The sequence below is a fragment of the Leucoraja erinacea genome, chromosome 22 (assembly GCF_028641065.1).
Source record: "Leucoraja erinacea ecotype New England chromosome 22, Leri_hhj_1, whole genome shotgun sequence".
Classification (NCBI taxonomy): Eukaryota; Metazoa; Chordata; class Chondrichthyes; order Rajiformes; family Rajidae; genus Leucoraja; species Leucoraja erinaceus.
The window spans coordinates 8,012,986-8,037,815 of record NC_073398.1 but is presented as its reverse complement, the minus strand read 5'-3'; the positions used below and the strand labels follow the sequence as shown (position 1 = coordinate 8,037,815).

Below are 24,830 nucleotides of genomic sequence, written 5' to 3'. Positions count from 1 at the left end.
TGTATGGTAATTCGCATATCACTGAACCTTAATTGGTACATGTGACAATAAAGGACCTTTGAAACTTTTAAATGTCAATCTGAAGTAACCAGATCTGATGTGATTGATTTTGCTGTGATTTACAACCTGTCTACAATTTGAGAAGGAACCATGTGAAATCCCTTTAGTGTTAAGTATGTGAAATGTTTTGGCTTAAGTACAAGGCCAGTCATGTGATTATAATTAATGTACAAGATGTCATAGATGTACAGTATGACATATTGGAAATCAGGCAAGGAATTAGTATTATTGAAGGTTCAATGCCCGTTGGGACCAATGTAGAGTAAATTATATTTTAAAGCACAGTGGGGTGCCGTGACAATAGAGGAAAGATGTTTCCTGATTGAGAATTGACATCCTTGTTCATTTCATCATTGTACATTAAAGCAGCAGCATGTTCCTTGAATTTTTACTTTTGAATAATTTTTCAATTATTGTAAATTTATTTTTCAGGTGTTTGTTTGCCTGTGGAAAGGGTGCAAAGTGTACAACACGCCATCCACTAGTCAAAGCTGGCTGCAGAGGCATATGCTCACGCATAGTGGAGACAAGCCATTTAAGGTAATATGAAAACTTAGGCAAATTTTAACCCAACCTTAATGTAGATCACCATTGATTCATTTTCTCAGAATAAACCATAAATCCTACCTCTTTTAAAAACAAAAAAAATGTGAGAAGACATGGGTTCAAATGCGCCTTCCGATTTAATATATAATAATAATAATAATAATAATAATATACGGTTGTCTTTTGACTATCCAAACTATCCAGATGTTTCAGGGTATGATCTAATACCACTGTCAGCTTGCATGGTATACATGTGCATTATTTGGATTGTTATTGGTATATTAATGAAGTCCTGTCAATTACAACCAATTTTAAACATTCTTAAACTACCATCATGGTTGGAGAGCATTGATTAAAATGGACTGAAAATATGTTGTAGACAACTAATCTAAGTTTTAAAATCTGTAACAAATGGGTCATCTTGTACCTACACATGACAACTGTTGATATTCCAAAGGTGCAAGACTAAATGTGGTTAGGATCTCAGTAGTTTACTTTTGTGGTCAGGGGTTTCAGGCTAGAATGCTGCACACTGCGCTGAAACGAGAAATTGATATAACTGCAGCCAAACTGGTTTCTTGAGCAACATCTTACCACTGTATGATAAACAGTCGATTTCAAGATTGTTGGTTTAACTCGTATGTCAGTCTGTTATTCATCGATTACAGCTCGGCATTTAACACAATCATCCCCTCCAAGCTGGTTACCAAACTCGCAGAACTGGGTCTCTGCGCATCCCTCTGCAATTGGATCCTCGCTTCCTCATTCACAGACCACAGTCTATTCGTATTGGTGGAAATGTGTCAGCCTCGATAACAATCAGCACGGGAGCACCTCAAGGCTGCGTGCTCAGCCCCCTGCTATACTCACTCTATACTCATGACTGCGTAGCCAGTCACAGTGCCAACTCCATCATCAAGTTCGCTGATGACACCACTGTTGTGGGACGTATCACTGATGGGATGAGTCAGAGTATAGAAGAGAGATCGAGCAACTGTCCATATGGTGCCAGTGCAATAACCTGGCCCTCAACACCAGCAAAACCAAGTAACTGATTGTGGACTTTGGAAGGAGTAGGAGGGGGACCCATAGCCCCGTTTATATGGTTGAAAGGGTCAAGAACTTCAAATTCCTGGGCGTGAACATCTCTGAAGATCTTTCCTGGTCCAAGAACACTAATGCAATTATCAAGAAAGTTCATCAGCGCCTCTACTTCCTGAGAAGATTACGGAGAGCCGGTTTGTCAAGGAGGACTCTCTAACTTCTACAGGTGCACAGTAGAGAGCATGCTGGCCGGTTGCATTGTGGCTTGGTTCGGCAACTGGAGAGGAAAAGATTACAAAATGTAGTAAACACTGCCTAATCCATCATCGGCTCTGACCTTCCTTCCATCGAGGGGATTTATTACAGTCGCTACCTCAAAAAGGCTGGCAGTATCATCAAAGACCTACACCATCCTGGCCACACACTCATCTCCCTGCTACCTTCAGGTAGAAGGTACAGGAGCCTGAAGACTGCAACAACCAGGTTCAGGAATAGGTACTTCCCCACAGCCATCAGGCTATTAAACCTGGCTCGGACAAAACTCTGATTATTAATAACCCATTATTTGTTATTTGCACTTTATCACTTTATTTATTCATCTGCGTATATATTTATATTATGGTATATGGACACACTGATCTGTTTTGTAGTAAATGCCTACTATGTTCTGTGCTGAAGCAAAGCAAGAATTTCATTGTCCTATCAGGGACACATGACAATAAACTCACTTGAACTTGAACTTATGCTGTACATCAATACTTGCTACTTGTGGATTACCAACAATTGCAACTGAGCAGCTCGCTTTGAAACATTTGAAGCAAAACCATTTAAACCCTGAAATGGTGCCTCAAGGACAGTGGAATCCATCGTATGTGATTGCAATTGTATCTATTGTGTTGCTGCTTCCCAATTGTGTAGGTAGTGATTTTACCAATTTATACATACTTGTAAACTTACAGGACTCCCATAACCTTGATCAATCATACTTATGTAAACCATTTAATAAACTGTTAAAACCGAATAATGAATAGCTGCTTGATAGCTATTCAGGGAGCAGAGAAAACTCCCCTAAAATAGATAGTAGTAGCTGAAATTGATCAGGTAGGCAGAAGAGACTGTATTGAATTTCCTTAGATCAACTCTCTGATCATTTTACAATTGAATCAGCAAAACTAATACTATCGTCCGCCTTTTCCCATAGTACTTGGGACGATTAATATTTTCAGCTCCACTATTTTCTAACTTTGCTTTTGATCACATGATGCTTTTCTAAATAAATAATCTGTTTTACCCGTTAGGTCAATGGTTTTTATTGAAGCTGATTGCAGATTTTGTCTAGTGCTTGCATAACTGTGGTTGTATAACATGCATTTAATTTAAATAATTTATCCTATTCTTCTGGATCATCTTGCCAGCAGGAATACATTTATCATATCTGTACTATGAATATGCTCTCAAAAGAATGTTATACTGACCATGCAAATTGTCCTTGGATGATGACCATTTGTATCGTAGCATTCCTGTAAACTGAGCAGCGCATCTCAATATATCTATGGTTTCCCTTGAATATATTTGGCAGAAACATTAAAGTTTGCACACATCAAAACTAAACCGTATCTCAATTTATACCTACTCCTCTCGTCTCAATACTGATGCGCCGCATTTTCAGCCCCTTGCTATATTTTCGATGCACTCTCAATTATGCAGCTAAATTCTGCTCCAACATACATAGAAGTTTGCGGCTGACACCCCTGTAGTGTGTTGGTTCTTGCACAATGTCCAGGTCTAGTACAGGAAGGAGATGGAGAGATTAGTAACATGGTGTCAAGACAACAACCTCCCCCTCCTCTTCTCCCTCTCCCTGCAAAACAAAGGTTCGTCATCAATGTCAGCAAAAGGTGTACATACATCTCAGTGGTGCTGAAATAGAGATGGTTGAGAGCTTCAAGTTTCTAGGTGTATATATCACTAACAATTTGTCCTGGATGAACCACATTGAAGCCTTGAAAGCGCACCTAATGCCTCTGCTGTAGTTCAGCATCTCCAACTACTCTTAATAACTTGTACAGATGCACAGTAAAAAGCATCCTATTGGAATGCATTACAGCTTGCTGTGGTAGCTGCTCAATGACTCAAGAAATAGCAGAGTTGTGGCCAAAGATCGTAGAGGGACAAGATAGACCACTCCTCGAAAAACGCGTAGTATGACGTGTGTGACCGTCGACGCCATATTGTTAAGCATTTATTGGGCTGTAATGGCGTCCTCAGCTAAATCTTCATCTCACTGCTCCGCTATCAAGTATTCTAATCGTAAATCTAAACGACCCAACCTGTCATTCTTTAGGTTCCCCAATAAAAAAGAAAGGTGAGAAAATATTTTTATTATTTTCAGTCGATATTCTGTCGTGAAAATGGTATTTTCTGTTCTCCCATCAACGGCCATTGGGAAACATTAGTCGGTACATTAGAAAGTTCTTAGACTTATTTTTAATAGTTCTTTACTCACCATAATAATAAAGACAATTTTAACACTTCTGTACGTTTTTGGTTTTGTTTTGTAAGGGATTAGTCTGCACAATATGGCACGCGGGCACATCAGGTCCAGTGACCAGGAGATTTTTCGAGTCCGAGAATGGGCGGCTGTTACCCATTATATTCCTCGAACATAGGGACATAGCAAACAACACTCACATACATACAAGACATCACAAGCCCGCCGTGAAGAAGGGTGCAATCAAATATTATATAACTCTGCTCTATCATCTTTGGGTGCAATGGTGGGTCGGGGGGTTCGGTGGCGGCGGCCGCAATCAAAGATACTAGTGGAGCTCTGCTCTATAATCTTTGGTCGGAATGGGACGGCTGCGCGTTATAATGTGCTATCGTTCCACTCTCCCTCTCCCCCTTCTCCCTCTCCCCCTTGTCCCTGTCCCCTTCTCCCTCCCCCCTTCTCCCTGTCCCCCCCTTTCCCCTTCTCCCTCCCCCTTCTCCCTCTCCCCCTTGTCCCTGTCCCCCTTCGCCCTGTCCCCCCCCTTTCCCCTTCTCCCTCTCCCCCTTCTCCCTCTCCCCCCTTCTCCCTCTCTTCTCTCGATCGCTCTCTCCCCTCCTCTCGATCTCTCGCTCCCCTCTCTTCTCTCGATCTTCTCTCTCTCTCTCTCCCCCCTCTCTTCGCGATCTCCTCCCCTTCCCCTCCCTCCCACCCTTCCATCTCTCCCTCCCTTACCTCTTCGTGAGAGTTGGCAGCTCTGCTATGCCTTGGGTCCAAAAAAGGATAGATAGAAAATACTTAATTGTCTTTGTAAGAAGATTTTAATAAGCTCTTCTACATTTAAGGTAAATTGACATATTAGAGGCAAAACACATTTTCAATATACAGGTCTCTCCACACAACTGAAAACAATTGCATTTAAGTGATATATCATCCATTGTTCAGGCAAGTAGCACTAGGGTACAATAAACTTCCTGCATATTCCAGGAATTAATCTCATAAAAATGGGAGAGGCTTAAATGCATTGTAAAATCATAAATCCATGTTGACTTGGACTAATGCTTTTACTGCTATCCAAATGCCCCATTATTACATCTTTAATAATTGACTCCAGCATCTTTCACACCACCAAAGAAGTCAGGCTAACTGGTCTGTAATTCCCCATTTTCTCTCTCGCTCCTTTCTTGAAAAGTGGGATAGCATTAGCTATCCTCCAATCCACAGGAACTGATCGTAAATCTATTGATCGTTGAAAATAATAGAAACATAGAAATTAGGTGCAGGAGTAGGCCATTCGTCCCTTCGAGCCTGCACCGCCATTCAATATGATCATGGCTGACCATCCAACTCAGTATCCCGTACCTGCCTTCTCTCCATACCCTCTGATCCCCTTAGCCACAAGGGCCACATCTAACTCCCTCTTAAATATAGCCAATGAACTGGCCTCGACTACCCTCTGCGGCAGAGAGTTCCAGAGATTCACCACTCTCTGTGTGAAAAAGGTTCTTCTCATCTCGGTTTTAAAGGATTTCCCCCTTATCCTTAAGCTGTGACCCCTTGTCCTGGACTTCCCCAACATCGGGAGCAATCTTCCTGCATCTAGTCTGTCCAACCCCTTAAGAATTTTGTAAGTTTCTATAAGATCCCCTCTCAATCTCCTAAATTCTAGAGAGTATAAACCAAGTGTATCCAGTCTTTCTTCATAAGACAGTCCTGACATCCCAGGAATCAGTCTGGTGAACCTTCTCTGCACTCCCTCTATGGCAATAATGTCCTTCCTCAGATTTGGAGACCAAAACTGTACGCAATACTCCAGGTGTGGTCTCACCAAGACCCTGTACAACTGCAGTAGAAACTCCCTGCTCCTATACTCAAATCCTTTCGCTATGAAAGCTAACATACCATTCGCTTTCTTCACTGCCTGCTGCACCTGCATGCCTACTTTCAATGACTGGTGTACCATGACACCCAGGTCTCGCTGCATCTCCCCTTTTCCTAGTCGGCCGCCATTTAGATAATAGTCTGCTTTCCTGTTTTTGCCACCAAAATGGATAACCTCACATTTATCCACATTATACTGCATCTGCCAAACATTTGCCCACTCACCCAGCCTATCCAAGTCACCTTGCAGTCTCCTAGCATCCTCCTCACAGCTAACACTGTCCCCCAGCTTAGTGTCATCCGCAAACTTGGAGATATTGCCTTCAATTCCCTCATCCAGATCATTAATATATATTGTAAATAGGTGGGGTCCCAGCACTGAGCCTTGCGGTACCCCACTAGTCACTGCCTGCCTAATGAAGAACTCAACCATATTATGGTCACTCTTGCCCAAGGGGGCAGACAACAGATTGCTAACTAACCCTCCTCCTCAATACCCAGTCTAAAATAGCCTGCTCTCTCGTTGGTTCCTCTACATGTTAATCATATGTATAAATATATATGTAACAAAATGTGTGTATATCATGTATGTCATATATAATATGTGTGTATGTATGCATATAAATGTATCCATTTGTATGTGTGCATTTGTATGTGCATGTATGTATGTGTATATATATGTGTGTGTATATTGTATGTGTATATATATGTGTGTGTAAATATATATATGCATATATATTATTACTATATAATTATATATATAATTGCCTTTATGGTTTATGTATATCATCTTACAAGACAAATAAATTAATAGCGATTATTTAAATCAAAGTAGCTTCTGATCATGAGAATAAACTATTATTCTAAGCCTCTCACACACAGACACACATTCATATAAATATATTAAATATATATACGTTAAATTTAATTTTTTGCAGTGTGTGTTAAAGCAATACAATGCAAGGGAAACTACACAAAGGAGGGGTCTGTTCCCGCTACAAGATACTTGAGGATCTTTGCTTTGGATCAAAGATTATAGCGGAGCTCTATAATCTTTGCTTTGAATCACAGCGGGTGGAATACCGGAAGTCGAGTGTCGCTGTAACAAATGGCGGCCGTGACGTTCCGTTGCGTACTACACGTCAGCCCATTGAATTTCGAAGGAGTGGTCTATCTTGTCCCTCTACGATCTTTGGTTGTGGCTGCATCCCAGTCCACCATCACACAAACCAGTCTTCCCCACCTACTCCACCTGCACTTCATGCTATGTTGGGAAAGCATCCAACATAATGAAGGTAGACAAAAATGCTGGAGAAACTCTGCGGGTGAGGCAGCATCTATGGAGCGAAGGAAATAGGCGACGTTTCGGGTCGATGATGGATCATTCTCTCTTCTTGCATGTCTGGTTGGCCAGACAATACAAAAGCTTGAAAGAACCTACCATGAGATGCTGTGATTAGATAACTGAAGAGACCTCTCCTAAGCTAAGATTATAGTGCCAGTCTTCCAGTCCCTACCTTGCTGCAGCCCTTACACGTTTGTTCCTGCACTTTATCTATAGATTTTTGTTTTAGAGGCACAGCCTCTTCAGCCCACCGACTCAGCGCCAACCAGCGATCACCTGTTCACACTAGTTCTATCCTACATATACTGGATAATTTTACTGAAGCCAATTAACCTACAAATCGGCACATCTTTTGAATGTGGGAGGTAACTGGAGATGTGAATTGGCATCAAGTGTTTAATAAACAGTTTATTCACATCAGATAGTTTATCTGAAGCGATTTTTTTTGAAGCATGGTTGAGTGGAATTTAAAGCTGCAATCATTCTGCAGTTAATCATAACAATTGCATTTGTTCAACATTCAGAATTTTCCGTGAATTTATGGTGATTTTCATTTTGCCCTAATAATTTTTTGCTCTTTTTTTCAGTGTGTTGTTGGTGGATGCACTGCGAGCTTTGCATCTCAAGGCGGCCTTGCTCGTCATGTTCCCACTCACTTCAGCCAACAAAACTCTGCAAAGGTTACTAGTCAGCCGAAAGTCAAGGAGGAATCCCCTTCAAAAGCAGTAATGAATAAACGAAGGAGACTAAAAAATAAGCGACGGCGTTCACTACGTAAGTTTTTTAAACCTGTGAGTAACCACTATTCGGTGTTCCTCATAAGCCAAGTTTTTCAACTTTATTATTATTCTTCCTTGGGTGCTATAACATTTTGGACATCTGGATAGGTACATGGATAGGAAAGGTTTAGAGGAATATGGTTTAAACACGGGCAAGTTAAACTAGCTTAGATGAGACATCTTGGTGGGCATGACAGATTTGGGATGACGGGCCTGTTTCCATGTAGCATGAGTCTATGACAATGCTTCATTGCTGCATTGTTGTTTTCAGTAGTTGATGCCCTGCATCAGGTGGTTGAAGCTGAAAGGCGTAATACAGGGAAACCTCTTTATTTTACTTCTAATTCTTCCGGAATTAAACATGGAAGTTCCTTATGGTTGCATGTCATGGGCAATGTAATTTTAGGCTGTATTTTGGATATAATATTGCCTGTGATTTTGGAGGTGGCTGGTGTAGGAAATATTCATGTGGAGAATGAATTGTGGTTGAGAGCATGTAGAACAAAAGATGTATGTCTGTGCCTATTCGTGGTCCGATTTGTCTACCCCATTCATTCCAATTTCAAAATATGGTTTATGGTTGTCCATCATGAAAGAGCATTTACTGCAGCCTACTCTGGCTTACATGTGAATCAAGACTAATTTTGTATAGTTCATATTTGAAGTGACTGAGCAAGCCATAAAGTTTAGCACTGTTTCAAGTCTCTTGAGTAACTTATTTTCTTGTGGAATGGTGCAGAACTAATGCAGCTCAATCTGAGGGCTCTGACAAATGCAGTTTGGCTTTGCTCAACGGGAATGCTTTATTCGGGCATGTAGCCAAGTGGAGATTTTCTTGTTATGGAAATATAAGTAGTTCATGTAAAATAATGCTTCACTTGACTTGTCACCTCTCATTAAGCTTATTCTCACCAAGCTCCACTTGATCGAAGAAGCAGACGTGGATGATTTAAGACTATTCTTCTTCAAAAGGAGATGAACATCTGTTATTGAAAGTAATTCAAAATTAGATGAAAAAGGATAAAATGCTGGAGTGACTGGCCAGATCAGGCAGCTTCTCTGGGGAACATGGTTAGGTGATGTTTCGGAGCTCTTTTTCAAACTGATTGGTGGGGGGAAAAAGCCTGGCTTGTGAGAGGTGGATGCAAGTGTGGGGGGATTTAATTGGCAGATTGTTGGAAAAGACCAGGAATGAAATGAAAAAAAAGGGCCCTGAAATAATGAGGAGTGTGAAATGTCAAGTCAGAGGAAGGGGTATAGGTGGAAAGAGACAATGGAGGGAAAGAGTATTGGATGCATATTGAGGTGGGGCACAGGGATGGAGTGAGGTGCTGAACAGTTATTTACCTAAAATTGTGGAACTCAATGTTGGTAGCATTGCGTTGTAAAATGCCCAAGAGGAATATGAGGTGTTGTTCCCCCAGTTTGCCTGTGCCCTCTCCGGCATTGGAGGAGGCTCGGGGCAAAAAGGCAGAAATGTTGATGACCTCTTCATAAACTGCGTAAGGAATGAGAGAAGCAAGCTTCAACATGATCAATATTAATGCATTCAGGAACCTAATGCACACTAAGATGAATGTCAAGACCTTGCAAGATCTAAAGAGCATTTACCAGAATGGTACTAAATACGTTTCTGCTGAATGAAGACACCAATAAACTTGATATTCTCCTTAAAAGAGTAGCAGTTATGAGGAACATTTTAGAGGTATTCAAGGTAGTTTTGATAGAATATACACTGGTAATTGTTTCCATTGACGATGGATTATATTTTTGGCAATTGAGAAAAAGGAGATTTTTTTTTTAACATAGTGAATTGTTAACGAGAATGCATTACTAGATGGTGAAGCAGAATTAACCATAATTTTCAAATTGAAATTGAATGAATATTAAATGAAATAACTATCATTCTAGAGATAGTGAGAGTGTGAGGTTAATTAAATAGCATTTTGAATAGCAGCAACGATGGGCTAAATTTCTGTCTATCTTGACTAAAATTAAACAGAGTATTTCTGGAGATGAAAAGGTGATGCTTGGCTGTGATGTGGAAAGCCAAGTTGGTTTCCAGAAACCACAGCCAGGTTTGTTATAATTTCCATATCAGGGTTTGCATGAACTTGCTGTTGAATTGAGTGCCTGGGAGAGTTGCAAGTTTTTTTTAAACAGCAGTATCTAATAATCCAGCCAGCTCATTAAACATCCAATACTGCTAAATTTTCAATTACTAATTGTTAAATTACTGCTAAATGTAAAATTACAGGCAAAAACAATGACCCTCCCCCCCCCAGTTATTTTTTAATGCTGGAGTCTTGATCATCCAATTCTAGCAGCTAAAGAAAGTAAAAGTTGGTATTTTCAAATCATTGTCTCTTCCTAAATGCCATTATTCTTAGCCAGTGGAAATATCCTCCCCTGCATTGAGCTGATAAGAATTTTATGTTTTAATGAGAACCTGCAAACTTCTAAAATCTGGGAAATATAGTGTAAATCTACTTGATTTCTGCCCGTATCGTCACCCTGCCATCCCTGGAACTCATCTAGGGCATCGTCGCTGCACTATTATGACAAGTTGATCCTTTCTTGTGTAAGATCACCAAATCCATACACAGTACCACCTGGCGTGGTTTCATTAGTGCCCTATTTGGTCACGATAAAATCTCTTCGCTTATGTATTTGGATCCATGTGTAATAAAGGCTGATATATCACGCTGCACTTGCATGTTGCCCTTTATCTTGTATACAAATGTGCCTATGTTCCTTTTGGGCATGTGCATCACCCCCATCATACTGTAATTAACAAATTGATTTTCTGTAAAATAGATAACTTTATATTACCTCACTGTATACGATCAACCATAGTTTTGCCCACTTGGCTTGTCTGTAACCCTCTGATTTCTCCTCCGTGACATTCTCTGCCACCTAATTTAGTATTGTCAGCAAGCTTAGCAGTATTATATTCAGTCCCCCTGATCAAATAGCTTGTACAGATTGAGAAGAATTGAGGGCATCGATATTGTAGTATTCCACTAGTCACAACCTGCCTACCTGAAGGATCCATTTACACCCCATGTTTTTGTCTCATAATTAATTCCAAATCCATATCTATATGTGATGTGCTCTACCTTTGTTGATCAATCTCCCTATGTAAGACCACATTGAAAGGCTTCCAAAATTTTTAAATTCATGCCGTTTACTGGTTCTACATTTATCACAACTGGTTCCACTTTTATTCCAGTTAAATTTCAAAGAACTCTGGCACATTAGTCAAACATGAGTTCCGTTTAATAAATCCATGTTGCCTCAACTCAATTATTTTATTTTCAAGCTGTTTTCATTATGTTCATTGCCGACTGCCTTTTTTTTTTTTTTTTTTGCATAACCCCTTTTCCGATAAATAGTGGGGTCACATTTTCTGCCCTCTAATCCATGGGAGCAATTACAGAATATATAGACATTTGAAAGATAATAACCAGAGAACTCCACTTTTTCAAAATTGTAAATCATCAGGTCCTTAGGATATATATTTCCACGTATATTTTTTAAATATTATATTAGGTTCCACCTCCTCAGCTTTGTGAGATCCTTATGAGATATTTTGTGATTTCAGGTTTATTTCCTTATTCCCAATTTTTAATTCTCATGTCTTATCAGCCTTTTTCTTTTTGCATACTTTAAACTTTGGTTCTAAACATCACTCTGAATGATGAAACCTGTTTTGGATGTATCACTGTACCTTAATTGGTACACGTGACAATATACCCTTTGAACCTTTGAGCTTCAGTTGCACGCTGAAACCTGGTACCAGTGGTTCAGTAATATGAAACTTCAAAGCCGATAAACATGTGGAGGAAAGAACTGCAGATGCTGGCTTAAATTGAAGATATGACACAATGTTGGAGAAACTGAGCAGGACAGGCAGCATCTCTGGAGAGAAGGAATGGGTGATGTTTTGGATCGAACTGGTCTTGACCTGAAACGTCACCCATTCCTTCTCGATTGTTTGCCGTTTCTTGCACAGATGAACCTACCTAGTTTTGGACGACCCTTCCATCTGACCGTCGTAAGTCGTAACTGCAAATAATCCATTGGTTCTCCCATCTGCAACTGAGCATAATTGAAATTAAGATTATGGAGAGGCTTGAGGAAAAAGGATTGATAACCAGTGAAGTTATTCAGCTATATTTACTGTGGTTTTATTGTAGTGCCCACTGCAATTTTTGATTGAATCCTACATTAAGAAGGTTATATATTGAGATCAGCTCAAAATCAAATCTGTTGCTGACCCGCTGAGTTTCTCCAGTTTTTTGTGTCTATCTTTGGTTTAAATGAGCATCGGCAGTTCCTTCCTACAAAAACACTATTTAGTTTAGTTTAATAGAGATACAGCATGGAAACACATATTTGCCCTTCCGATCACGCTGACTCCTTGATCACCCACTCACAGTACTTCAATGTTGTCCCACCTTCTCATCTACTTCCTACACACTAGTGACAATTAATCTACACAATCTCATGTCTTTGGGATGTGGGCAGAAACAGGAGCACCCAGAGGAATCCCGTGCATCACAGGGAGAACAAACAAACCACACCTGAAGTCTGGATCGAACCCAGGTCTCCAGCGCTATGAGGCAGCAGCTCCACCAGCTCTGCTACCTGTGCTTTTGTTTTTTGTTTTTTTTAATTTTACAGTGACTATTGAATGAGCACTCTGATTAGTCTGGTGAGGATTGGATGACAAATTGGACTCCTATGTTGTTATGGGGTGATATGAACTCCTGAAATTGATTGCTTTGAATGGATCAAGTTGCTTTCTAAATTTACCAGTTTAGCACTGTCATGAGATAAGGATTTGCTGATGCTGGAATCTTAGGAGCTAGCTCTAACGAGCTAGTTATTGACTTCAGGTATCAAGGTGAAGTACACGCCTCGATCAGTGTCAATGATGCCGAAGTAATGGTAGACGAGAGCTTCACAGTATTAGACTTAACTATCAACAATTTATCCTGGACCAATCTCATTGAAACTGGCCATGAAAGCACATCAATGCTTCTACTTCATTAGACAGTTATCAGACTATTGAATGACCCACCCATGCTCTGGGTGTAGTTCTAATCTTTCAACCTTTCTCATTTGCAGTCCTTAAACTTTTTTTTAAATCTGCACTTTCTCTGCATCTGTGCGCTACAAGGCTGGAACATTATATTCTGTACTCTGGCTATTTTTCTCTTCCCATCATTGGATGTACTTGTGTATGAGTTGATTGCACATGTGTATTGCATGATTTGACTGGATAGCACAATATTCCACTATCTCGGAACATGTGACACCAATAAACCATAGCTCCAAAAATTAGACAAAATGCTGGAGTAATTCAGTGGGCCAGACAGTATCTCTGGAGAAAATGGTTAGGTGACATTTCAGATTGGGACCCTTTTTCCTAGTTCCAAGTATAGTTCACTTGATGGTTGACATGGATTATTTGGTGTATCTTGCTACGACCCACGATTTCTACATATTTTGCTTGTTTGGTTATGAAGCCATTATTAATTCCTGGAGGCTTGAATATAATCTATAATCTATGTTCAAATTAAATCCTACATTATGTCGTAATAACATTTGCAAATGGGTATTTAACAATAGGTCCTCTATCCTCTGTTATGACATGGCCATCTTTCAAAAGGAAAGCAAGCTGCACTAATCAGCATAGTTGGTAGAGAGATGCATTGCAGGCTTTGTATCATGAGTTTCTGCATGTTGCGTGGTTGTGAGAAGATCAGGTATATTTTGGTTGAGATAAAATGTTTGTATTTGTCAGAAGCTAGCTGTGAATTTGGGTTGCTGGAGCCAAGGAGGAAAATACATTTTGAGTTTTGGTACCTTTTTCTCAGGGTGGAAATGTCAAAGACCAGAGGCCATAAATTTGAGGGTAAGAGGAGCGGTTGAAAGGAGATGTGCAGGGAAAGTTGTTCACACAAAGAATAGTGTTTGCCTGCAACGCATTGCCTGGGGTGGTGGTGGTGGAAGCGGTTGTGATCGTTGTTGCATTTAAGATACTTTTAGATCAGCACGAAGTTATATAGGAAATGGTGGGATATCGATTATGTGCCTGCAGAGGAGATTGATTTAACTTAGCACCGTGTACAGTACGAACATTGTGTGCTGAAGGAGCTGTTCTGATGCTGTTCCATAAGATTTAATTTTTCTGGGGGTTGGTGTTATGGGAGGAACAGCATATGAATTCTTAATTAAATGGCATACAAATGCGTTCTTAAACCTGTAAATGGCATTGGTATACCAATTTTGCACACTCCCATTTCATCCGCTTTCAGCTAGTGTACTATGTTATGACTTCTGTATGTTTCAGTATGGTAAATCATTTGTTCACCTTATCTAAGATGCTGAGCTGTCACTTAGGCTAGAATTCCTCAGTATTGACCAATTTTGCAATTTTAATTGTTTAACATGTTCGATATAAATTAACTGTATTTCACCATAATCTTAACTGGAGTATCTGTTTAAAATTACAGTATGCGCTTTGATGACCTGCCCTTCTGATATTTTGTTTTTACAGCAAGACCACATGACTTTTTTGATGCTCAGACAATGGATGCCATAAGACATCGTGCCATCTGTTTTAATCTGTCGACCCATATTGAAAGTCATGGAAATGGCCATAGTGTCGTGTTCCATAGCACAGTAAGTACAGTTTTAACAGTGATTTGTTCTTCCAATTATGGAACAGTTCCTTCACTAATAAAATTTCTTGCTCCCAATTGATCTTCCAATTGCTGTAACTTCAACCATAAATAAAAATGACCTCAATGTTTAAAGGAGATTAGACAACACTTTGACATGCTGTTCTTTGACCAGAATAAGACAGCCATATCAGTAACATTGTGTTTGCCCTGGTCATATTTCTCTCTCTGGAGTGCAAAAGGTGGAGAAGTCTGCATAACATTAATGATGAGGAAGCAAACAACATGAAAACCTTTTGAGCAATCTTGTTTGTGCCTTTCGGTGATATTTGTGACATCATCTGCTCTTTGGAATTCTTGCATCTACACTCTACCATTTTACAACTAAATTTCAGCAGTAACCATATGTCAATATTCTTCCTAAGCTTCCCATAATGTCAAAGGATACCCTTGGTTAGGCCCCGAAGGTTAATCTGCCTCTTCTAGTCTGCTGATACTATTTGTGTAGCATCAGAACACCACTGTTCCCTTGTGTAGGAAGGACTGCAGATGCTGGTTTATACCGAAGATAGACACAAACTGCTGGAGGAACTCAGTGGGTCAGGTAGCATCTCCGGAGAAAATAAATTGGTGACGTTTTGGGTCAGAACCCTTCTCCAGACTGAAAGATAGAGGGGTGGCAACAGTATATTTGTTTTAGTGACTGTGGTCCATTTTACATATGTTTAGTTAACAGCTGCTCAGTTGGTTGTATGGGTGGTTTATGATCTAGTGGGTGGTTTATGATCTAGACTTGTCTTTGGGTGTGGTGGAAATGGAATGGAGCTGAGTAAGCATTTGAGAAGGGAACAGTCTAGGGGAATGGGATTGATATTCTGAAGCTGATATAGACTTGGAGAAACATAAGAGACTGCTGATGTTCAAATCTTGAGCAAAACACAGTGCTGAATGAATTATATGGGTCAGGCAGCTTCAGTGGAGGGAATGGATAAATTACATTTTGGATCATGATCCTTCAGACCTTTGTCTGAAAAAGAGTGCTGTCCCATTGAGTTATTGCAGTAATATTTGTTTCTGATATGTCTGCCTCCACATTTGTAATATTTATGATTTTTAGGGTCTTGCACTTTAGAGCAAACAAGCTAGATTCTCTTTACTTTATTTGTTTTATGTTAGAGATTGCACACATTTAAATGTCGATATTATACCCCAGACACTCGTTCATTCATATTTTAAATTTAATTTATCTAAAGATTCCTCGTATTGGTGTTAATGTCAAGATTCAAGAGAGTTTATTGACATGTGTCCCAGATAGGACAATGAAATTCTTGCTTTGCATCAGCACAACAGAATTATAGAAGGCATGAATACGAAACAGATCAGTGTGTCCCATATACCATTGTATACATATATACACACATGAATAAATAAAACAGAGAAAGTGCAAATAAACAGATAATGGGCTATTAATGTTCAGAGTTTTGTTTGAGTTGAGTTCAATAGCCTGATGGCTCTGGGGAAGAAGCTGTTTCTGAACCTGGACGTTGCAGTCTTCAGGCTCCTGTACCTTCTACCTGAAGGGAGCGGGGAGATGAGTGCGTGGCCAGGATGGTGTGGGTCCTTGATCATGCTGCCAATCTTTTTGATAGATCGATAGATCCCCTCGATGGTAGGGAGGTCAGAGCCGATGATGGACTGGGCGGTGTTTACTACTTTTTGTAGTCTTTTCTGTTCCTGAGCGCTCAAGTTGCCGAACCAAGCCACGATGCAACCGGTCAGCATGCTCTCTACTGTGCACCTGTAGAGGTTAGAGAGAGTCCTCCTTGACATGCCGACTCTCCGTAATCTTCTCAGGAAGTAGAGGCGCTGATGAGCTTTCTTTATGATTGCATTAGTGTTCTTGGACCAGGAAAGATCTTCAGAGATGTTCACGCCAAGGAATTTGAAGTTCTTGACCCTTTCAACCATATAAACGGGGCTATGGGTCCCCCTCCTACTCCTTCCAAAGTCCACAATCAGTTCCTTGGTTTTGCTGGTGTTGAGGGCCAGGTTATTGTGCTGGCACCATTTGGTCAGTCGGTCGATCTCTCTTCTATACTCCGACTCGAGGCAGGTTTTGAATAGTACTTCAGATGCATGTCAATGTATTTGAAGGTGCCGTTTGCATGGTTTCGCTAAGTCTTTGCAACTCTCAAAACTTAAAATGTGCTTGTTCACCTTTAAAATAGCAAGACTGATGGTGATTTAATGATGCAATTAAGTCATTGTGTTACAAGGAGAAGATTCATTAGAGATTTTGGCCTGCATCAAGAGGAAAAAACTGTTTCCAAGGAAGGGCTGTAAGAGTTGCTTATCTTAGGAGCATTTTCTAGAATTGATTTTTTCCTTGAATTTTGGGGGCACTTCATTTTGATTTAATAAGGGCAAATCTTTTAAATTATTACAGATGTTTTAATCCAATGAATTGAGTACTGATACAATGTCTGTGACATTCTGTTGGAATATTAAAACCGTTTCCAGTGTACATCTTTGTTTTGGGAACTGAATTTTTGCAAGCATTTGATTTACATATTTGGCTTTAATTAGCCATAATAGAATTTGTCGCTACCTTATCACTAACCTTTCCCATGACATAACAGCAGCTTCTTTCTGTTATAGTCAAAACCTATAGTCCTACATTATTCATTGGCAGAGATGGATATAATATACACAGCTCGACCAGTCATTGCTTAAGTTTTAAAAAAAAAAAAAAAAAACACAAAGTACTGGAGTAACTCAGCAGGCCAGGCAGCATTTGGGAGAACATGGAATGACGTTTCAAGTCGGGACCCTGAAAGTTTGTTTTATTGTTTATTAGCCATGAACCAATTATAAACCTTTGCTAAAGTTATACACCAATCCAATGTCTTAATTTTTGGTGACTTCTTGTATAGCAGCAGATAATTCATATTCTGTGTTTGGAGTGGCAGTGTTCTTTGCAGCAATATCATCACACATTTCTAAAACTTTCTGTGCATGAGGTTGAATGTTTTAATATTTTTCAATCCGTACATTTTAAATTAAGAATTACACAATGGATTGAAACTGCTCCTGTTTGAATGGAAATTTGTCAAGAGGAATTATTGAGACTCGAATTGACAGAAACTGGCAAGATGTCAATTTTGCTACATCAGCATGACACGGCAGTTCTCCAAAGCATATGAGTAACATGCTATTCCCTCGTCTTGTGTGACTTGTTTCAAGATAGGCAAATAGATATGTGGGGAATGGATTGATATGGATCACATGCAAGCAGAGATTAGTTTAACCTGATATTGTGTTCAACATTGACAATACGGGCTGAAAGGCCTGTTCCTGTCCTAAACAGTTTATTTGTGCTATATATCATTTCCAAACCTGAGGCCATTTTGCAGCTTTAATAGCTTTTCTCTGCAGTTTGAAAATGAGTCATTTTTTTGACCTTCAATTTCGTTTAGTATCTGTGGAAAATTAACCGGGTGCCATCTAGTGGTGATGTGAATAGGCATCATCTTTCTTTTGTGGATGAATCCACATTCTGGAGAAAAGCCAGGAAATAAATAACACTTAATTTGTGTGTTGTGCAGATGAGTAGTTTAACAGAAGGAGGTGGCTTTTTTTTTTGTGTAAAGCATGTAACAACATAACTTTTCAATTTAATTTCCATCATAAATTATAATAAATTTTTAGACTTATTTTACAAAGCGGTGGTTGACATCTTGCTCCCCCCCCCCAGTCCTTTAAGACCAAGTACAAAATGGCATATAATTGTCGGTCTTTCTTTTGGAGAACAGGTGCAGAGAATGTAAAAAGTGACTGCTGCAGTTAAGAGGTTGAAAGTGTTGGAACAACTTGCAAATTAGTGAATGGGTGTCTGATACCCTATTTCACCTAACATCACTTAAATGTTGGGTGCCCCGGGTTGCATAGATATTCTTCTTTATTCCAAATTTGAAGTGCGCAATTCTGATCAATACGTATATGCAAGAATTAGTGCTGTCACTAAGTTGATAGTTCAAGTTTTGATTAAGCAATCATTTTCTACAGAATTCAGGAACTCTTGTATCCATTCTGAGTTTGGCTAATGGTTGAATCATGATTCATGATATTGTGAACTTTAAAATCTGTGACCTAGGTTATCAATTGACATGACTGGTCCTACGCAGTATCCTGTATGTGTGCAATGCTCTGTTAATAGTGAAAAGACTCCATACACGATTTTGGTTCTTGTTGAAGTAGATAAGGGGGAAATGCTACATTTTTAGATAAAAGCAATAAGGTTTGTTTAATATTCTATGTTGATTGGCAATACACCGTTCATTACTGTAGCAAATATTTTCTTGCAATACTTAAGTAAACTAAAAATTGCGATATTTGGTTCTGTTCATTTGTCCACAAGAGGGCAACCTAATCTCAATCTTTAAACAGATTTGTTTAAAAATATTCTACTGTAGTAGCACTTTTTTTTGACTTTCTCAATAAAAGTACTTCAAGATTATGTGTGAAGAATTTGGATATCCCAAGTGAATTTAAAATCGCAGATGCTGAAAATCTTCTTGAACTCCAACCTGAAATGTTACGATTTCTTCTCTTCCACAAAAGACTGGCCTGTCCTGCTTTGTGTTTCCAGCATTTTCTGACCCGCCAAGGTCACTTGTTTGATCGGGAGCAGTTGTAATTCACAATGTATATGAATGAATATATCCAACAATCGTCCCAAGTTTACAGTAAGATGATGGAGAAAAGCTAATTGGGTAGACCAGCCGAGAGGTAATCAAGGCAAAGAGGGGGTTCCACAGTGTCTGAAGAGGAATGAGATAGAAATAAGCATTTGAGCTGGTGGCCTAATGTTATCTGGAGTTCATCTTGAAGTTGAACAGAGCCAAGATTATGATTGGTTTTAGTTTTGATGGAGTTGATTTTGTCATAGAGAATTTATTATATGCATGATTTCATTAATTTAATGTTGTGGCATAAACTTGCAAGGATGAGTTGTGCTGTATCTAGGTCACTGTTTGTGTTGCCCAGCCACTCTCACTTAAACGGGGGTGGGCAAGGAAGGCCGCAGCCAGCAACATTTTAGTGGCGTGTGCCTCAGGAAGCGCTGCCAGGGCTCTGATATGTAGCACCCTGATAGTCGAGGCCAAGGATAAGAAGTGCTGTATCAAGCATAAACAAATCAAAATGACCACAATTGAGTAAATGAAATATTAATATTTTTAATTTTATAATATCAATATTAAAACATAAGTAGCACTTAAACATCTCTTTCTGAGCCTCTGCCAGCCGTGAGTGACATGAAATGCCCATGATAACACTTCAGGTGCCATCCGCTGAGCGTTACATGGAGTCCAGTGACGATGTGGAGTGACAGGAGGTAATGCTCAAGTCCACATCCTGGACTCAGTGGGCATGGCTGGACACCTATTGTTCCTTTCAAAGTCTATGTAGCAATGTTACAAAATTTTGAGATTTTAAAAATCAAGTCTGCAATTTATCCCATCAGATAAAGCATAACAATAAGTTTAATTTGACACCAAATTCACTTTCATATCTCAAGTATTAAAAAGGTTATGGCCATTTTCATACTCGGAAATTAGCATCTTGTTCCCTATTGATTTTCAATGGACATTACAAAAAAGCTGTGATCTTGGATAGTCAAAAGCCCATTTCTTAAGGAAAGATTAACATTTTTAAATAGCCTAAGTGTCCAAAGATTATTCACAAATAATTCACAATATAACATGATTTTTATATCTAATTTACATTAATTTATAGGCCAAATGGAAGGAATTTAGTGTTCAATTGCTGTAAATAAATGCCCATTTAAATCGGCTTTCTAGTGGGTTCATGTGGAACGCGCTGGTTTAGAACGTTGACATCGCGCTGGATTAGTGCCCTCAAATGCCGAGAAAAATACTGCGGGATATAAAAAGCCCAAAATGAACTACTCGCTATAGATAACTTGATATACAGGGTTATATACATGCCCCATTTAATGTAAAAATAAGGTACATACCTTTAATAGTTTGCTTTATAAAACCCTGGGGCTGCGAGAGGTTGCGGAGTGAACGAGAGCTTTTAAAACTATTATATCTATTATTCGAGGCCTATAAAACTAATAATAGCTTTTGCGACCGGGTCTTGCAGCGATTCTCCGTTAATGATTTACTAGGCTGAACATCTGCGATTGGAAAAGCCTAGTAAAAATCGCGTTTTAAACCCGCCCCCTCCAAACAGCGCCAAAATCACACACAAGGGGTGGGGCAGATGCTCAGCCACGATTCAGGTAGGTTTTGTAACATACCTAGTCTATGCAGGCCTGTTCTGAATCTTAGTGTAGCGAAAAACCAATATTCTTCAAGAAACTGCAGATTTGGGTTTTTTTTTTAAAGAGAATGTTAGAGCAACTCAGCGGGTCGGGCGACATCTATGCAGAACATGGATAGGTGCCATTTCAGATCGTGTTGGTGTGAGTATATGAGATATATATATATTAGGTCTCAAATATTTTTGTATTTTTGAGTTAAATTTCACAGTTGACAAGTCTGAGTTGTATTGTGTTTGAAATGGAGAAATGCACCAGTGCCAGGCGCCCAAGTTCAATCCTAACTCGGGTGTGGTCTGTATTGAGTTGCACGTTCTTCCTCCGATGCTCCGATTTCCTCGTGTGGCATAGGCATGCGAGTTTGTAAGTTAATTGGCCTCTGTAAATTGGTCGTGACTTGTTGGGAGTGGATGCGAAAGTGAGATAACATAGAACTAGTATGAATGGATGAGCGAGTGTCAGCGTGGACTCGGAGCGCCAAAGGGCCCTTTTCCGTGCTGTATCTCTAAACATGCTAACTGGATTCCATATTTTGGGAAGCATTCATTGGGAAAAGTGCAAGTGCCATTTAAATCCTGTGCCAGATCCATGTTTATTGCTTGTGTTATTGTAAAATTACCGTCGATTTACTTGGACAAATGTTTAATATTTTTTCCAGGTAATAGCACGGAGGAAAGAAGATTCTGGAAAAGTCAAAGTGCTGCTTCACTGGACGCCCGAAGACATGTAAGTCATTGAAACAATGTTGTCTTCAAATTGAAAATTGTATTCATATTTAAATATCACTATTTTATGCAAGCTTTCCGTGATGCTTGTCACTGTCACTGGATACATCTGAAGACAAGAGACAGTGGTGCGTTGTGGGATACACCTACAACTTGGTTTCACGGAGCAGGGCATTGAACAGTTAAATGGAGGTTTGAATTTCTTTGCCCACAGGAATCATTCCTGAATGATGCGTTACCTTCATAGTGCCTGGGGACAAGAATTGATATGTGTAGCCAAATTTGTTTCGGCTAGATGGTTACATGGTAGACATTGTGGGCTGAAGGGTCCTATCCTGTGCTACAGAACTCTGGATTCCGAATGCACGGATGTTTCTGGCTGACAGAGGCTGAGAGTTTTCCAAGTTCTTGGCAATATTGATTAATGAAACTTTTACAGCTGCAAGGAGGGATGAAACACGAGAAAGATCAACAGATGAGGCCATGTGGATTGAAGTCCCAAACAAGCAGAGCCAGTCATGGATTAGTTTCTGAGAAGAAAACCTAAGCAATAACGTAATGCTAAGATCCTAATGTTAACTAGAGCAGTAAAAAGGGTATAGATTGAATAGATGTCTTGAAGTGCACTCGAGAAAACATTTTCAATCTGTAGGGTTTTTTATTTAGTTTAGGGATACAGTGTTTTGGCCCACAGAGTCTGAGCCGACCAGCGATCCCCTCACATTAACACCACCCTACACAAACTAAGGACAACTTTACATTTTATACCAACCCAATTAACCTACAAACCTGTACATTTTTGGAAGGTGGGAGGAAACTGGAAATCTCAGAGAAAGCCCACTCATATCATGGGGAGAACAGACAAACTCCGTACAAACAAGTACCCATGGTCAGGATTGAACCCGGGTCTCTGGCGCAGAAAGGCAATAGCTCTACCGCCGCACCACTGTGCCTCCCTCCTGTAAATAGCAACTTCAATGAGAAGGAAAAACACTCGGTGCAAATGACTCTGGGGAAAGTGGCAGTCGGGAAGTATTTTGGAGGCAGCAATCATTATTTGTTTTTGTCTGAAGAAGTTTCTCAACCTGAAACATCGCCTATTCCCTTTTTCCAGGGATGCTGCCTGACCCACTGAGTTACTCCTGCATTTTGTGTCTATCTTCGTTGTATACCAGCATCTGCATGGTAATGAAAAAGGACAAAACTAGCAATTTTAACCTGGAGTAATGCCACTTTTTCCAGGCTGAGTAGATTTAGCAACGGTAGAATGGAAGTAGCTGCTCAAAGCATAGTCGGTACCTTAACTTAGGTTGGCATTCCTGGATAAGATGGTGAGAGTTCTGCATGGTGTAACTAATTTTCCAAGAAAAATAATTGAGGAAGTTTGAAGTATACATTCCTATGCATGTCGAGAAACCGGAAAAGAATAAGGCAAAAAGGTCCTTACTAACATGCTCAGTACTACAGAAAATCGCGACAAGTACAAGACTCGCACGTGTCGTTGGATAAAATTAAGTAAAAGCCTGTGATATTTCCCAACTACAAGGAAAAGATAACACAAACACTCCTACTCAAATTGAAAATGTTGAAGGCAGAAGTTGTGCACTGTTCTCTAAATTTATTGCAGCTGTCTTCAAAGCGGACAATAATGACTGATGTTAAGGAAGACAACGCAAAATTCTGAAAATGATGTTAACCTAAGACGTTCAGTATCTTTTAAAAATAAAGACATAGCCTGGTCGGGATCAAACCTAAATCCCGGAGGGAAATGGTGCCAACTTTGAATATCATTTTCCAACCCACTTTGTCTGCAGCTGACAGGTGGTGAATGTGAAATCATACCCTTTTTTGAAAAAGAGATTGAGGTTACTGCAATGCGCATGTTATTGGGATGTGGTTAGAGAGGAAATCCTTGCCATTTGACCTAGAAATGTACAGCAAACAAAGGGCAGTGAGTGTAGATTTGTTTGAACAATTAAATGTGAATTTGAGGGAACAGTTGATTGAGGAAGCTTGATGAGATTATAGCATAATGTTAACTACAATCTAAATAACAAGGTGTTCCACAAAATCTTAGATAACGGGTGGATAAAGCAGTAAAAAAAAGTTGTACGATCTGAGGGAAATTAGTTCCAGGAAGTAAAATCTAGTGGCTTCGTAGTATTTTATTGAGTGGAAGCTGTTTGCAATGAAATTCCCTGGAGCGTGGTATTGAATTCTTTGTTTGGTTTTCATCTGAGACTGATATGTAGAAAGCATGATTAAGATTGTAGATAATGAAAAGAACTGACCATTTAACTTTGAGGAAGGAAATAGTAGATTTCAGGAAGAGATCAGTTGACTATTGAAACTTGAGGTTAGCTTTAATCAAGTCTACAAATTTAAGAGACTTGCAGTGAACAGGAAGGAATTCCCTGTGAGGGAGACCAATTTTAAACAGTGGAGAAAATCTTTTCCATCAAAAAGAGTACCAAGAGTCTGGAACTGTCTGCCTAAAATGATGGTGGAGGCAGGACACACCATAAAAGAAGGTGACGATCTGAGTCGTATGTACAAAACTGGGCTGAGAAAGAGAATAATCTAAAGAACTCAATATTTGGCGGGTGATGACACTGGGATGAATGGCTGCCTCCTCCTGTATTACAAAGCTCTGCATTGAAGTCCTGGTACTACTTTGGAAACATTTAACCATTTGTTTTATTCCAAACAATCTTGTGATTGGGAATTTCCTTCAAACAAGGGGCATGTGGATGTGCAGAGTTGATATTAAAATCTCTATTTCTAATCAGGTCCGGATTATTACAATAAGGTTATCAATAAAAAGTGAACTTGCATATTGTTCAAAACATTTTAAGAAGTAGAATTTGAGTGAAAGTTATCATTTGTCCCCAATTCACCTTTAACTACTTGCATTCAGATACTAA

At 39.5% G+C, this 24,830-nt stretch overlaps 1 protein-coding gene across 2 annotated transcripts in view; it reads left to right on the top strand.

Moving 5' to 3' along the window:
- The window catches only part of aebp2 (AE binding protein 2), a 78,163-nt gene that overhangs the window by 36,048 nt on the left and 17,285 nt on the right, over positions 1 to 24,830 (top strand). For both annotated transcript variants that reach the window (XM_055652879.1, XM_055652878.1), the window contains exons 3-6: positions 493 to 600; positions 7,952 to 8,138; positions 14,712 to 14,836; positions 21,840 to 21,907. In XM_055652879.1, coding sequence (XP_055508854.1) covers positions 493 to 600; positions 7,952 to 8,138; positions 14,712 to 14,836; positions 21,840 to 21,907 — 488 coding nt within the window. The remainder of the gene's footprint in view (positions 1 to 492; positions 601 to 7,951; positions 8,139 to 14,711; positions 14,837 to 21,839; positions 21,908 to 24,830) is intronic.